The 15,842-nt window shown below is 51.9% G+C and overlaps 1 protein-coding gene across 3 annotated transcripts in view; it reads right to left on the reverse strand.

Moving 5' to 3' along the window:
* SLC4A3 (solute carrier family 4 member 3) overlaps positions 1-15,827 on the reverse strand; it is a 35,479-nt gene extending 19,652 nt beyond the window's left edge. For 2 of the 3 annotated variants that reach the window (XM_082055174.1, XM_082055172.1), the window contains exons 1-6: positions 15,716-15,827; positions 9,595-9,735; positions 8,296-8,452; positions 4,524-4,855; positions 3,937-4,079; positions 2,988-3,199 (exon numbers count right to left, since the gene is read on the reverse strand). In XM_082055174.1, the coding sequence (XP_081911300.1) occupies positions 2,988-3,199; positions 3,937-4,079; positions 4,524-4,855; positions 8,296-8,452; positions 9,595-9,648 (898 nt within the window). In that variant the 5' untranslated portion in view covers positions 9,649-9,735; positions 15,716-15,827. Of the gene's footprint in view, positions 1-2,987; positions 3,200-3,936; positions 4,080-4,523; positions 4,856-8,295; positions 8,453-9,594; positions 9,736-15,543; positions 15,658-15,715 lie in introns of those variants that run through there. The other variant, XM_082055173.1, reaches the window with a different exon arrangement.
* Between the last annotated feature and the right edge of the window lie 15 nt (positions 15,828-15,842).

Below are 15,842 nucleotides of genomic sequence, written 5' to 3' on the forward strand. Positions count from 1 at the left end.
TGACAGGGACAACTGGACCCCAGCTCACCCCTGCTACCGTCCAGGTGACCCTGCGCAGCACTCCCCATGCTCCCAACAGTAAAAGAAATGCAAGGAGACCAGCTCAGGTCCAGCAAAGACTCGACTCTGCTCAAAAGCTATTAAATTCCTCCTGGATCTGAGCTGGTCCTGGAAGAGGAACCACCAAGGAGTAAATAGCTGGGCAAGTGGCACTGGCTGGACGTGAGCTGGCTCTGCACAGAATTGACTCTGGTGTCTCTGCCTTCTCTCCCTCTGCCATATCTCTCTGCAGGATTAATCCACAGTGTGGATTCATTGTGCAGAAAGAATTAAGAGTTGACTGTATAGCACATCTTATTTCAAGCACCTGCAGTATTAGCTGTAGCAACCAATGAAGGTGGTAACTGCTAGCGAGCCAAATTTCCCCACTTTATAAGCGATGCATATCACACCTTGCAGAAGCGATCTGCCCCTTCTACCTTCCCAAGAACAGCCATCCTTTCCCAGGTGAGCTTGGGGCTATTTCTCACACTTTTAATGTATTTGCTCACCTTGGGACAGCTGATGGAGCCAATTTGCTCCAGGTTTCTATTTTGAACTTAGCTGCTATTATACTGTTTATCAATTTACAGTAACAAGTAGCAGACCCAGGCAGAAGCACTGCTGGTCCCCGCGGAAGCACAAAGGTAGAATTTTCTTCCCTGATGGCTTGTAAAGATGAGCCAGCTGAGAAAGAGAACATGATGCTGGGACTGAGAGGCAGGGACGTTAAGTGTTTTGTCTGAGATCACACAGAGGGGCTGTGGCAGGACTAGAAACTGAACCAAGGTGTCCCATGTCCCTGTTGTGAGCACTCTGCCTCCCCACTCCTGCAGGTGAAGCTGCCAAGTGGGTGAGCTCTGGAGCCTGGCTGCCCTCCCATGTGTGCTTCTAAAATCCCCTGAAAAATTAACACATGATCTGCATGAGGACATTCGGGCAGCCACCACAGAGCTATGAATGTGAACAGTGATACACAAAGCTACCTTTTAACTACAGGTTACCACACCTGCCAAGGAAGGATCACCTGTGCAAGGTGGGAGCAAGGCTCCCGTTTCTACACAGTTCCCAGGATGGCTCGGAGATCCAGCTCTCCACGTCGGATATGTGGGTACAGAAAGGGATGCAGAGAACAGAAAGATACTCTTTGCTCTTGGGATTCCTATTCGCTCCTTCCCTGCTTTTGCCACTCTTGCTTCCTTCCTATTTTCTGCCTTCCAGCACCCCGGCCAGCCTGCCATTAGCAGCCATGCTCACACCTGCAGACAGAGGGACGAGGTTATTTTTTCCTCTGGGCATTAGGCTACAGTGCAGAGCCCAGAATCTGATACCATTGCTGCTGTTGGACCCACAGCTCAGATCAAATTCCAGCAAACAGAAAGCAGCAGCACATTGTCACCTTGTGGCACAGATGGAAGGGGAAATGTCTCTATCCTTATAAACACCTCAGAGCAGCCGCTTTTTCTCTGGCCACGGCATGGGCCACATCCTGATAAGCACAAACAGCAAGATGCAGCTGCCTCCAGAGCTGTTTGAGCGAGACACAGACAGGGAAGCATCTCAGCACCACGACACGGATCTGTACAAGGACCTTGGACAGACACACAGACACCAGTTAGCTCCTCTGGTGTCCCCATGCATATGATGAGGCAGACAGTACCCCCTCTAACCCAGGAGATCAAGCTGACACGGAGAGGGTGCAGACAGCAAACACGGGGCAGGGATATGCACTTTAGCTGGGGGATCTGATCTACAGCTGCAACTGTGGGGTCACTGCTCTGGTACTTACAAGTGGGCTCCCTGTCTGGGTAGCCCAGATGGTTTCTGATGGCCTCCCATAAATCATAGTCTTCAAAATTGAAGGCAAATTCATCAAAGTCTTCATAGCCGAGTGAGTTGCGAATGCGGGTGCTTACCGCTACCTCTGGGCTGCTGCCCCCTTCTGATTCCTTCGCTGCCTCCTCTCTCTCTCCAAGGGTTGTCATTTTGTCCTTGCGAAGGTCAGGGTTCAGGTGCCATAAGTCACTCACCTTCAGAGGAGGGGTCCTGGTAGCCAGACTGATGTGCCAAAAGAAAGCAAGCTGCCCCTGGGGGAACTTCACTGCAGCCCTGCACCCAGCCTTGCTGCCTTGCTCCCCTCCTCACGGGGCATGAAGGTGCTGCTGCAGCAGCCCCTGGGTACTGACAAGGTCCCAGGAAGTTCAGCTCCACTCGGGGATGCTTCCGTGCGGGGCTGCCCCACCAGCTCCTCGAGGGCAGGGTCCTTGCTCTGCCGCGGGGTCTCGTGCTGGCTGCCCAGGGACGCAGTGGCTGTGGCCCAGGGACAGCCAGGCTGTGCGTGCAGCACCGCTCCTCTCCCTCGCTCCCCTCTGGTGTCTCCCTCCCTCTCCAGCCTGCAGAGCAACCTATTGAATTCTCCATGTCCTCGGGCCCGGAGCGTGCATTTCCATGACGTCTCTTCTGTCTGTCCTCGCGCAGCGCGCAGGGGCAGTCCCCTCCGAGGCACTCCAGAGGGGCAGCAGCCGATCCGCCAGAGGAGCGGAGGGGAGGGGAGGCTCCTCACCTCAGGTTTTCTGTGATGCCAGAGCTGGCGTGTCACACAGAGGGCTGATTGCTGGGAAAGTGTGTCAGGAGAGGAGAGAGCTGGGTCTCAGGGAAATGTAGGGGACCCTGAACTGAAGAGGGCAGTGGGGTGGGTGGATGAGCAGGCATCCATGAGGTGGGTGTGAGTAGAAGTGCTGGAAACATGGGGACTAGCACTGTGGACACTGCAAAGCTGACCGAGAGGAGCCAGGGCTGCAGAAGCAGGGGCTGGGGGACAGGGAGGTGAGGATCAGGTCCTCTGGGCAGGCTGAAGACCATGCCTGGAGCCGCTAAGGAAGAGGACAAAGCAGGGAGAAGCAAGGGACACATGCACCAGTAGTGTAGGTAGTATCACAAAACCTCACTTTTCATGCCATCCAAGTCAGCAGACGCCAGCATCTGGGCCTCGGCCTCATCCGTGGGGACGCGCTGGTACGCTGCACTCTCCAGCGTGGTCATGCTGCCAATGCACATCCTCTCCTTCAAGTCATAGGTAACTCGCTGTCCACTTGTCACCTGGCCCCAGGGCTTGCGTTTCTCCCACCCACGAGACAAACACTCTCGAGGCCCGGGGGGGCTATAAGAACCAAAAAGACCAATGAGTAAGGATGGGCACTAGCCCCTCACAGTGGCTGAGGTCACAGAATCACAGAATGTTAGGGACTGGAAGGGACCTTGAAAGATCACCTAGTCCAATCCCCCCAGCTGGAGCAGGGACACCTAGATAAGGTTACACAGGAAGGCCTCCAGGCAGGTTTTGAATGTCTCCAGAGGAGACTCCACAGCCTCCCTGGGCAGCCTGTTCCAGTGCTCTGTCACCCAGCCCAGCCCTGATGAACAAGTCTCTGAGAAGGAGGAGAGCCAGGACTCACCTGTCCCAACATCTAAAAGTTGCCCCCTCTGCTCCTGCTTTCCCCCACTGCAGAGATCATCCCGTGCTCCATGCTGGGGACCCACTGAGTCAATGGCCACATGGCCCCCTGACTTGGTTGAGCCCCCTGGGGCTCCCAGCCTGCAGGTCAGCATGATGGGGCAAGTTAGCTGGGAGGTAGGGTGCTCCACATGTGCAGCCCAATGCCCCCAAACCTGCAACTGGGGATCCCACAGACCCAAGGAGGTCACAGGAGTCCCAGGGAGTGACTGTCCCACCAGGGAGCAGCTGTGTGACTCACAGCCACTCTCACGCTGGGCCCCATGTCCCTTCTGGCTCAGCAGGCAAGTCCTGGCTGTGCACAACTGCTGTCCCCAGGGACAGTCTGTGCAGCGATCCTCAGCCAGGGACAGCAGGAGGCAGCTCAGCAGACATTTGCCTACCTGCGGAGAGAGGCAGGGCCCTTGTCCTGCAGCAGGTCAGCGAAGCGTGGCACAGGGGACAGGATGCCACACTCCTCCTCCACGTGGAACTGCGCAGGGGCCAGAGCGCTGCCAGACTCCTCCTCATCGCTGCCGATGGTGAACTGCAGAGATGACAGTCCTGACAGCAAGAGCCGGGACAGGCAGCCTTCACCCCAGTCCCTGATGTGCAGATCCTTCCCATGTCCCCACCCCACCACATCGACTTTGCCAACAGGCCCCATACGCTGGGACTGGCCATATTGAACTCCCCCATATCCTATATACCCTAAGAACAGCCCCATGGGCCTTACAACACCAAAACAGTCATGCACACCCTTCCTAGCATCCACCCCAAGCAATGGCTTACCTGTCACTGTCCTCCAGTGCCCATCTCTGCTAGGCACAAACAAAACCACCCTTCCCACAATATTGTACAGCTACCACGTCTTCCCCCTGCACAGCACACTGCCATGACCACACAGCCTGGCACCCTTCCAGCACCAACCTTCCCTCCACCTCCTCCCCAGCCTCTGAGCCCTGTCCAGATAGGGATGTCCTAGCCTTGCCTTTGGTTTGCTTGGGGGCTCCAGCTTAGGGGACGTGTCCTTCCCACAAGCTTCACCCTCAGAGTCTGCAGAGATCTCTTTCTCCTGGGTCTCTTCTGCCTCAGACTCTCCTTCTTCCTCTTCTTCTTCCTCTTCTTCTTCCTCTTCTTCCCCCTCCTCGTCTTCTTCCTGGATGGTGGGGGTCACCTCTGAGGGTGGTACTGAGGTTTTCTTCTTTTTCCTCCTTCTTTTTTTCCTCCTGCTGGCACGGGAGGGCCTCTTTTGGAACTTGAGGGCAGAAGGGAGGTGAGTGGAAAGGGGATGATGGATGTGGTGCGAGGCTTGGCGGTGGACTGAGAGAGAAAAAGAGAGTCAGGGGCAGGAAGAGGCTGGGAGGAACCTGCCAGGCGCCCCTCCAGGAAACAGCATGGTCTGGAGATCAAGGGCCAGGAAGGGCAAGGAGAGCCACCAGCCCGCAGGGACACAGCAAAACTCTTCCAGTGATGCGCAGGCTATGTCCAGCCTGGGGTGTCTGGGGAGGCAGCCCCCACGCAGTGCCAAAGCACCCTAATGCAGCTCCACTGCCCTGGGGATGGCAGGACTCCTCTCCCAATGATACCAAAAGCCATTCGCATGGCTATGCAGAGCTGTGGTGGCCTGCCAGAGGCACCATCACCTTCCTAAACACAGGGAAACACTTCTCACGTTCTCAAACAAGCATGATTTGGGCCCTTTACAAACATTTCTTTCCTGCATAGTGTTCTTTGAGTTAAATGGATGCACCTTACTTATCATACAGGCTTTGAAAGAAAGTCCCTCCTGTATACCCACAGGGACCACAGACCAAGCCTTTTAATGCAGATGCATCCCAGGTACTGCAAGGGCTTGTGCCTACCAGCCTCTGACATGCAGGTTCTATTAGGAGGCTCTCTTTTAAAAACCAGGGTAAAAAACAGGGCAGAAGGACTTTTCTTTAAACTAATCTACAAAGAGAAATTCATACAAGCTTGACCTGGGTGTCGTGGGAATTATAGAGTGAGAAGAAATTAATGGCATTTCTGAGCCTTCACTCAAAAGCAACGATAATGCACCATGCAGGGAATACGGTAAGCTCAGCATCTCCTCATGAGAGAAGGGAAAGCCATTTCTGCCAGGTCTGTCTGCAGGCACAAAGCCTCCCATAGACAGTCTGCAAAATGCACAGATTCTGGGGCTGCACGTGGAGCAGCTGAAATCATGGGGGCACCAGCCACTTTGCGAGGGGCCTTTGCTCAGCAGCTCTTCCTGAGGAATTGTTTCCAGCCTGTTTTGATTCGGTTCCTTCCCAGCTTTCCTGTGACATGGCAGCAAAATCTGTTTATAGTGAAAACTACCTTCAAAGGACATTTTCAATGGAAACTGTAACCTTCTCCCTGGGAGAGCCAGGCAGGTTCATTGTTCTGCTGTCATGTTTCCTTTCCTTTGGTTTCTCAAGTCTTTTCTCCCTTGTTTCCCCCCTTGGGAACAGCAGGGATATTTCACACAGCCCCATGGTTCAGCAGGAGAGGCTTGTGGCAAGATTAGAGGAGACTGGGAATGGTCAGACATGTGCAAATTGGAAACAGTTTGGGCTCATTATAAACACTTTTTCCTCCCAAAGTGTTCTCTAATTCTGTGACTTACCTTATCCTATTTCACTGGCAGACTTTGGCAGAGAGGCCCTCTTGCCCCGCTGCTGCACACCCATGGCACTGCTCTGCATGCCATGGATGGGTCAGGTGTGAATTTCTCACATAAGAAGAAGCAAGGAAGGCTCCAACTGCACACTCATTGCTCCTTCTACAGCACAGAGCTGCTGGTGACAACACAGCCCATCTTTCTCTTCTGGCTTGTTCACATCAGCCCAAGACAGAAATGTTTACATTTTAGATCAGAAGGAAAGCAAAGCCTTGGGCTGCAGGGAAGGGCAATGATGGTAAGTGGCTGATCTGGCACAGAAGAGGGGAGCACCACTCCTTGCCCCTGCACACAGCACCTCTCCTGTCAACCAATCATGTCTCCACAGAGGTGGCCTGGGGGTGGGAAAAGCATGCCTCTCCCAAACACACAAGGAATGTGTTTGCCTCCCTCTTTGTCTTCCGTGTCTTCCTGAAACTCCTGTGTGCCCAGCTCCTGCCCTCCTTCCCTGCTCCCTTCCTTGCACTGCCTGCCTGTATGGGAAGTTCCAAATCAGTGTCCTAGATGTTTGATTACACTTCTCAGTGAACTTGATACAAGAGATATGAAAAAGTAATTTGGATAGGGAGCCCAGGAGGAAGAGCCTACATATTAGGAATTCCTGGCTTTGAATAGGTCAGGAAACATTTCTGAACCCAGAGAGCATTCACCTCTGTGGGCTGGTATGTTATCTTTCAAAGTCTAATGACCTAAGCAGATCTTCCAGCTTTTGTGAATACAAACTGCATGAAACTTCTGATAACCAGGGTTGGTATAGTCCTAGATAACGGGGATACATCAGCAGCTCAGAGGAAAACAGACTTGATTCTGACAAAGAAAGGACACTCCTATTAAAAAGAACAAAAAAACGAAACAGTACAAATCTCTAGTCAAATTTTCAAAGAAGCTTCCGCCATGCATGCTCAAGCAGACTGTCTATGTCCTCCAAGCCAACCCAAACACCTGTGTACAGAGGCAGAGCTTCTGAGCAGGTACGTCCTACCAGCACATGACAGGTATTCAACCCATAGCAAAGCTAGAAGCACCTTGCAGCCATGTGCACGAGTGAGTGTGTGCTCAGGTGGAAAGTAGTATTTGAATGGAGCCTCTGTAGGGAAATGACACAAGCAGAAAGGAGCAGCTAGGGTGTGCCACAGTAATAGACTTCTACCAGCAAATTTTTACAACAGCCATTGGAAATGAGTGTCCAAGCAGAAAACAGCCCAGTGAGGTACTTGGAACACAATATTCCCAAGGCTGTATCCCACCAAAGTTAAGCTGGAAAATAAGCAGTAGCTGACAGTGGAGAAACTCTTCCAACTGTTGTTTCCTGCCTGCCACACAAGCAGGCTGCTGGCCGGAGGGCTCTTCTTCCTGCCTTTCACTGCTGTTACTACAAGGTAACACAACCCACCTACACCAGGCAATAGCTCAGGGCCACTCTCGTGGGCGCATTCACATTTTACAGCTAAAGTGAGTTTGGGAAGACTGGTTGCCTTCATCATGGAAGGGCAGTTAGAGAAATAAATGTGCTGATGAGAGGAGTTCAGGTAAGATAGCTATAGCATTTTAAATTCACACCCCATTTTTATTTTGCAGACCTTTCTTTGAGCTGATAAGCCTGATGGTTTCGTGGTTGCTATTTAGAAATATACAGGCATGTATGACTAGAGCCATCTGCTTTCAGACTGGGGAGGACAGCCTGGCTTCTGGCCATATTTGGATGTTTCTTTGCAGCCATATGGAAGAAAAAACACTTTCAAACTGGAAATTTCAACATGGGGTAGGTGGCTGCAGAGGTCCCTGATGCTGGGTGAGGAGGTAAGCAAACACCCTGGGCTGAGCTGTGCTGCTGCATGGACTGGGCAGCAGCTACACCTGGGGGAATGGGGAACACAGGGAACAGACTGGGAAGAGGCCGTGGGCACTCGTGCTCAACTGGGTATACGTAAAACTTTGGGAACAATCTGAAGGGAGGAAGTGAATAGCAGGCTAACACCATCTGCAGGGTTCTGGCACAAGACTGCAGAGCACATGGGGCTGAGCAAGGGTTGGAGGTGAGGGTGGAAGTTAAGTACAACAGTTCAGACCTACATACATTCAAAATCTTTCTCACTGTAGCTGCGTCTTTGCTTCTCCAGATTGCTTGATGCTGATTTGCTTATCAGGTCCCCAAATCTCTCGATTGACAAAGTCTTATCCAAGTCCTCATCGTCCTCGGCACCAGGAGAGGCTTTCTCTGCACGATCTCTGCCCTGCACAGAAATCGCCAGACAAGAATCAAACACTGCAGATCCCTATAGGCCTCTGGATCCTCCTGCCCTGCAAATGGTGCTGGGCTTGTTGAGGAGCAGCAGGCTCCACACAACAAGGCTGTGATGTAGTTTCTCACTTAGAGGCACAGCTCTGTCCAAAACCAAGAGCCAGCACAGATCAACAAGCCCCCACGCCACAAAGATACCTTGGTGGTCCTCCATACCTCACCTCAGCAGTAGTTATCACAGGGCTGTGTCAGTGCCTCTCTTTCATACCAGCGAAGATGCATAATCTTTTGTTTCGCTGGAATTTCTCTCACATGTACCTGCTGTCCTCTAGCCTTCCCTTTGCCCACTCTGCCCTCCTTGTCTTTCTTAGACCTCCCCTATTTCCCTCTGGGAAACAGCATCCCTGCTCTAGCGAGCTGCTCTTGGGTCAGTGACCACCCTGTGCTTTCCCACCTTCCCTCCGCACTCCTAGGGGACCCCGTTCCCCTCGGCACGCTGTCTGCAGGCTTTTCTGCCCGTTTTCCTCCTGTTTCAGGCTGTGGGTGTTTCTCTGCCCTTTGCTGGTGGAGAAGAGCATTGCCAGGTGACTCCTGTCCTTTCTGCCTCCAGAGCAGTTCCAGCCAGTAAAATTTTCTGTCAATATAACCAAAATGCCAGCGCGGAACTGTTGTGGACTCTCGTGTTTCCATGGAAACAGGAGGAGGCCCAACTGTGACAATCTGTGCTGGGCAGAAAGAGGGAGCAAGGAGGCTTTAGCCTCTCCCCACATCCCCCAGCTGTTCCCAGCTGAGCCCCAGGAGTGGCTCTGTATCTGTGGGTGAGAATACTTCTCCTCTCACTTCAGCCTGGTGTCCTCCTGCCACTTGCCTACCCCACCACCAGCACATGAAAACACAGAGACCCCACAGAGTAACCTCTGGGGTTTTCTGGACCACAGTTTGCTGTCTGCACGGAGAGTGGACGTGAACTCCTGGGCACCTTTGGGGCACCGTTTGTGCAGACCTGTCCCTGGCAAACGGAGGCCGTGTCCTCTACTGCAGTGGGCTGCCAGGATGCAAGTCCTGCACTCAGCCTGGCAGGAGTGTGGTCCCCAGGGAAGAGATGGCCCCACTGCTGCTGGATTCCCACCTCACCTGCTGCAGGTCGATGAAGACACCTCCTACGGGAGGGGACTCTCCAGCTGCCATTTTGTTTCAGGACCTAAGGGCCTGGGCAAAATATCAACCCTTCTCTTTCACCGGCAGGCACCCAGCAAACCTGGAGAGTGGCATAACCTGTGGAGAGAGGGCAGGACAAGGGAATGTCGTGGGAGACTGATGGCCACTGTCCTCAACCCCCCTGGCACCTAATCCAGAGAGGTCACCTCGCCAGCCCTCAGGGAACGTCCCCAGCACCACTAGGACAGGGCTGTCCCCCGGCACGCTGCAGTGAAGGGGCAAGAATGGCCCAGCCCACGCTGCTTTGGGCACCGTCTTCAAGAGTTCAAAGGCAGGTGGGACCCTGTCCTCCTATGAACGACCTGCTGCTCAGAGGGTGCAAAGGCTGAATGAGACAGTGGCTCTGCGTGGCTCCTGCACGGGCGGTGCGAGAGGAGGAAAGGCGTTCTGCTGAGCCACCTCTCCACCTGCACGTCCGTGCAAAGCCGGGGTGTGACTGACCGCTGGGAAAGGATTAAGTTGTAGACATCGGGTGGTGGGAGGGCATGCCAGCAGCAGGCAGGAGAGAGGTCCTGTGCCACCTAGCTTTAATTGGGCAGATCCCAAACTGGCCAGGAGGAGCCTCAGAGAGATCTATGCAGGCCAGGGAGACGGCACAAGGACAAACAGTTCAGGATTCAAACACCAAACACGAAACAACATGTTACAGGTAAGGAGGCCAACCTTCAGATCTGTGCCCTGTCTGCACTGGCATGGCTGAGGGATGCAAAATACCCCATGGGCAGCCTGAAGGAGTGCTCGGCTCAATATACAACTGCAAGTGAAGGTAACAAGGTGCCACGGAACACAAGGAGTGAGATGGAGACTAACACAGAAACAGCTCTAGTCATATCATCTCCAGCAACAGCACAGGCTGAGCTCAGCATGGCTGTACCCCAGGAAGAGTTGGAGATGGCACAGAGACTGGTACTGGGAAGATACTGATATCCAAAACTTCATCTGAACTCATACAGAGAAGATGATGTAAGCACATGCACAGTCCTTTGGGCACAGGGATAAGCAAAGTGTTCTCATCTCATAGCACAAGAAATGGGACATTATTTAAAACTGCAAGGGTAGAATATAAATTAATTCAGAACTGGCAAAAGAAAACATTTTTTTCAGTGAGGTCATCAAGCAGGAAAAAACTGCAAAGTCAGAGGATGATCTGGCTATCTCTCTGGGTAACAAGCTGTCATATTTATGACAAAGAAATTAAACCCATCTTTTGGAACAAGCTACTCTCTAGATATGAAAGCTTTGGAAGGCTATAACCTGGTGATCTGCTGAGGGGTTTCTTACCGTCTCATCTGAAGTACCTAGTATGGGCCACTGCTCAGGACAGGCCACTAAAACGCTAAAACAGATGGACAAAAGGTGACACCAGTAGGGCCACTTCATCATCCCTCCTTCTATCTTTGAAGATCTCCAGAACGTGCTGCTACAGCCTCTGCTTACTCTGCCTGCCTGAAGGCACACATTTAGCTTACTCAAACCAAAAATCACAGGGCCACCTGTAAGGCAAGTTTTTGAGGAGCTGACCTGGCCAGTGATGAAACATGCTCCCTTGGTCCACCCTCCTAATCACCAGGAACAAAATAAAATTTAATGGAAGAAACCCCCCAAACGCATCTCATTGAACTCTTCAGAAACTGAATCCCTTCATGAGACCTGAACAGCTCAAGAAAAATATCTGCCAAGACAGACATCTAAAAAGCAAATGCAGAGTCCAGGCCATAGGAACAGGCGAGAAAAGAATGAAAACACCCAATCTATCCTGTAGATCTTAAGCTGTAACATTCAACTTCACACCCTGTTTTCCAATAAAGAGCAAAAGGGTTCTGAGAGGGAAAGCAGAAAAAAGGAGAAAGGTCTGAAAATTATCTGTAAGTAGAGAATGAGCTGCTTTTTAGTAGGAGACATGATAGAGAAAAGGGTAATACATGGCTTTTATTTCCTTCTGCATTTAGCTAAAGAACAGGGTATCATTCCATGAAACCAAACAGCAGCACATTTGAAACTGAAGGCAGGGGATGCTTTATTCCAGCAGGAAGAGCTGGCGGGGAAACCTGCTTCTGCAGTCCTGTGGGGCCACGGCATCGCGACTGTTAGAGAAAGGATTGGGTATTTGAAAGGAATACAGGAATACAACCCACATTTAGCAGGTGGGCTGGACTAGATGATCTCCAGAGGCCCCTTCCAAACCTAACCATTCTGTGGTTCTGTGATAATATCCACAGCTATGGACTGCCTGCAAAAATGTGTTGCAAGCACTGCTATTTCAGGGGGGTGAAATGACAACGGGGCTTTGGATGGCAGCTCCTGTAGTGGCAGAATCCTTAAAAATAGCAAAACAGTGAAAGTAATATAACAAAAAACAAAAAAGGTAATGCACAGCTCCACCTCTGTGCCACTAACATGCATTGGTAGGGCCTCCAAAGGAAGCTGCAAACTATCAGCAATGCTGCAAAACAATGTGCCTTGTTTCAGGTCAAGCTCAGGTTTGTCTGGAGCCTGGCAGAGGTTGACTGGGGCATCTGTGCTCCAGGCAGGAGGAAACCCAAAGCTGGGAGAACTGCTGGATGGAATGAATGTTGCCGGCTCCAGCTTCACAAGATGTTACACTGAGTTTAAAACTACAGCCTGACTGCCTAAACAAAGTTAAAAGAGAGGGGAAATCCAGCATTTAATCTTTCTTTACCCACCAAAGCAGCATATTCTGAAATATGCTGAAAATATGTCACTCTAATGATGCTGCTGGACAGCTAAAAGCAACAGTTGTACTAGCAGTAAAGGAAGAGAACCCTTGGGACTTGCTTTGAATTCTCAGGAGGACTACAAGGTGCTCATGGGGCTTCCATCAATCCCCTGCTCACCACCCTGTGAAAGCAGGACACGATGTGGCGGGGCGGGGGAGGCTGGTGACAGAGCTGCCAGAGGGACCCACTGCTTCGGGGCAGAGAAAGCAACAAGGACAGGATGTGTGTTCTCTGATCCTAACCCTATCGGGTCTCCAGCCTTCTCGAGAAGGGAGAACCCACAGCCTGGGAGCACTGGTACTCCCTTTCGGTGCATTAATTGATGGTTGGCCACTAGAGGCCACTTGCCCCTTATTCTGTGTAACCTCTGGGACAAAGACTGGATGGACACCTACTCACATCTGACCTGGCTTTTCTATTACCCACAACAGAAGGAGTTTAGAGAAGAGCAACAAAAAAATTGCCAGTAGGAGCTAAATTTGTCTAGCATAATATGGGATGACTAAGATGGGGAGGGGACAAGCCAGCAGTCTGGAAAAATCTCAAGGATGTAAAACACAACTAAAGATTTTTTTTCAGGCAGCCATGCACAGACTTAGATGTGGCTTAATATTTAAAAGAGAAGCTTAACATGAATATTAGGGAGAATTCTGCTAGTGAGCATCATGCTGAAGTGCCCAGCCTGCTGCCATGACTGCCTGGGCTGCCGTAAGAAGAACATAAGACAAAAGGGGAAAGAAAGAAAGAAAAGAAAGAAAAGAAAGAAAAGAAAGAAAAGAAAGAAAAGAAAGAAAAGAAAGAAAAGAAAGAAAAGAAAGAAAGAAAGAAAGAAAGAAAGAAAGAAAGAAAGAAAGAAAGAAAGAAAGAAAGAAAGAAAGAAAGAAAGAAAGAAAGAAAGAAAGAAAGAAAGAAAGAAGGAAAGAAGGAAAGAAGGAAAGAAGGAAAGAAAGAAAAAGAAAGAAAGAAAGAAAGAAAGAAGGAAAGAAGGAAAGAAAGAAGGAAAGAAAGAAGGAAAGAAAGAAGGAAAGAAAGAAGGAAAGAAAGAAGGAAAGAAAGAAGGAAAGAAGGAAGGAAAGAAGGAAAGAAGGAAAGAAGGAAAGAAGGAAAGAAGGAAAGAAGGAAAGAAGGAAAGAAGGAAAGAAGGAAAGAAGGAAGGAAAGAAAGAAGGAAAGAAAGAAGGAAAGAAAGAAGGAAAGAAAGAAGGAAAGAAAGAAGGAAAGAAAGAAGGAAAGAAAGAAAGAAGGAAAGAAAGAAGGAAAGAAAGAAAGAAAGAAAGAAAGAAAGAAAGAAAGAAAGAAAGAAAGAAAGAAAGAAAGAAAGAAAGAAAGAAAGAAAGAAAGAAAGAAAGAAAGAAAGAAAGAAAGAAAATAATAATTAAAAAAAAAAAAAACCAGTAAAGAAAACTAAATGAATGATAGCTTCATCCTACTGTATCTCCTGGTTGTCAGGAGTATGTGATTCAGCATTCCTGCTAGAAGTAATTTTCAGTAACAGAAGCATCGTGCCAGCAGGCCAGATTCGAAGCGAGGCCAAAAAAAATCCAGAGCCTGCCGACCCGTGCGCACTCACACCTCCCTGCTCTCTCTGCAAGCACGTCAGTAAACAGAACTGGCCCACACAAATCAACGTACTGCGTACTGACCATCTAGGCTAAACGAACACAGAAGGAAAGCGAGCAGGCATGTCCCTGCAATGCTAGCAGCTATGGCATCTCCCATATGTTGCTAACAGGGACTCCAGTGGGGCTCCCCCTGACCCCCCAAAGCTGTTTCATAGTGCCAGTGCAGGAGCTTGTCTGTTTTGCTGAGAAAAATGCACCTGGCACATCTTTGAGGGGCAGAGGCGAGCAGTTCATGCTGTTTGTACTACAGATGAGCCAGGAGGGCAACAGCAGCTGTGAGCAAGGGGCTGCATGGAGGCAGTCATCAGGGCCCCCATCCATCTCCTCAGCTCTTCCCTAATCCCCTGGCCATCCGGCTGAGAATAATTTAGCCGTGAAGTGTCTAGACAAGGAGTGGATGTTAAGACAGGGATAAAGACACAGGGGCAAAGCTGGTTTGGGGACAGAGAAGAGACTCTGGCTGATAGACACAGATGGGAACAGCTCAAAAAGGAGAAGGATTAGAGGCCTGGGAAGATTTTCCTGGGAAGACATACCGATGAGTTTGTCCATGCAGGAGAGGAGCAGGAGGGGTGCTGCTGCATACACCAAAGCATTGGGATGTCACTGAGACTGTCACAGCTTGACAGCTGAATGAAAGGGGGGCGCTGCACAGCCCCTACTTCTCCCCTGCCACAGCGGAGGAACAGGGACACACATACCAGAATGAAAAGGCAACGTATAAGACAGTAAGCACACAAAGTTTTCAGGCATGAAGGGTTTAACCTGTGGATCTCTACCACATGGCTGTGCTGAAACTAAGAACACAGAAGTATTTTATAAGGCTTAGATATTTTAATGAATTTTATACCCTACTGAACTAGCCTGGATGAACCCTCATAGCCATTCCCTTCTGAAGCACCTGCTCCATTCCCTGACTCTCCCTTCACAGGTCCTTCACGTCAGTACTAGACGGGACAGAGCTCACACAGCCAACAGACATATACACGAACACACGGGAACAAAACCTACTCCGGAACGAAGAACCAGCACCAGTGACAACAAGACACCCCTCCACTGGACATACACACTGACCGACACACATACAGCTGGGGAAGTGAAAGGACGTAGGCAGGCACTGAGGATGCACTACAGCATGTACCGTGCCATACTGTGCCATGCCATGCTGTGCCATGCAACCCCTCCGGTGCGGTGCACAGGACCAGGACCACACCACGCACCGGGCGCCGTACCGTGCCCAGGACTGTGACGCCGGCTGTGCCATGCACCGTGCCCCGTGCCATGCACCCCCTGCACCGTGCCATGCACCATGCAACGCCCTGCACCCTACCATGCACGATGCCGTGACCCGCACCGGACCGCCCTGTGCACGCCGGGGTTGCCCGGGCTCTACGTGTCCGCGGCGCCCGCCACGCGTGTCCGCGGCGCCCGTGGGCTGCTGCCACCGGGGCAGCGGAGGGACAAGCGCCAGGACCCGCCTCCCCCCGGCCCCCGCCCGGCCCGTACCTCGCACCGCCGGAGAAGCAGAGCCGCCCGCCGCCGCGCCCCGGCCCCGCCACCGCGCTCCGCCCGACACGTGCCGCGCCGGCGGCGGGCGGCGCTGCGGCCCCGGCCTCCCGCCGGCCCTACGCAGGGCGCGGCGCAGGCCCGCCGCTCCTCCCGGGCCGCCCCCGCTTACCGGTGGGGCTGCGGAGCGGCGGCGCGGGGCGCTCCGCCGGCGGCGCGGGGCGGCGGCGGCGGGGCGGCGGCCAGGGGGCGCGGGCCCCGCCGGGCGGGAGGGGGACGCTGGGGCGGGCTCCATGGCA

The sequence above is a fragment of the Streptopelia decaocto genome (assembly GCF_964273445.1).
Source record: "Streptopelia decaocto genome assembly, chromosome: 6".
In the NCBI taxonomy this organism is placed as follows: domain Eukaryota; kingdom Metazoa; phylum Chordata; class Aves; order Columbiformes; family Columbidae; genus Streptopelia; species Streptopelia decaocto.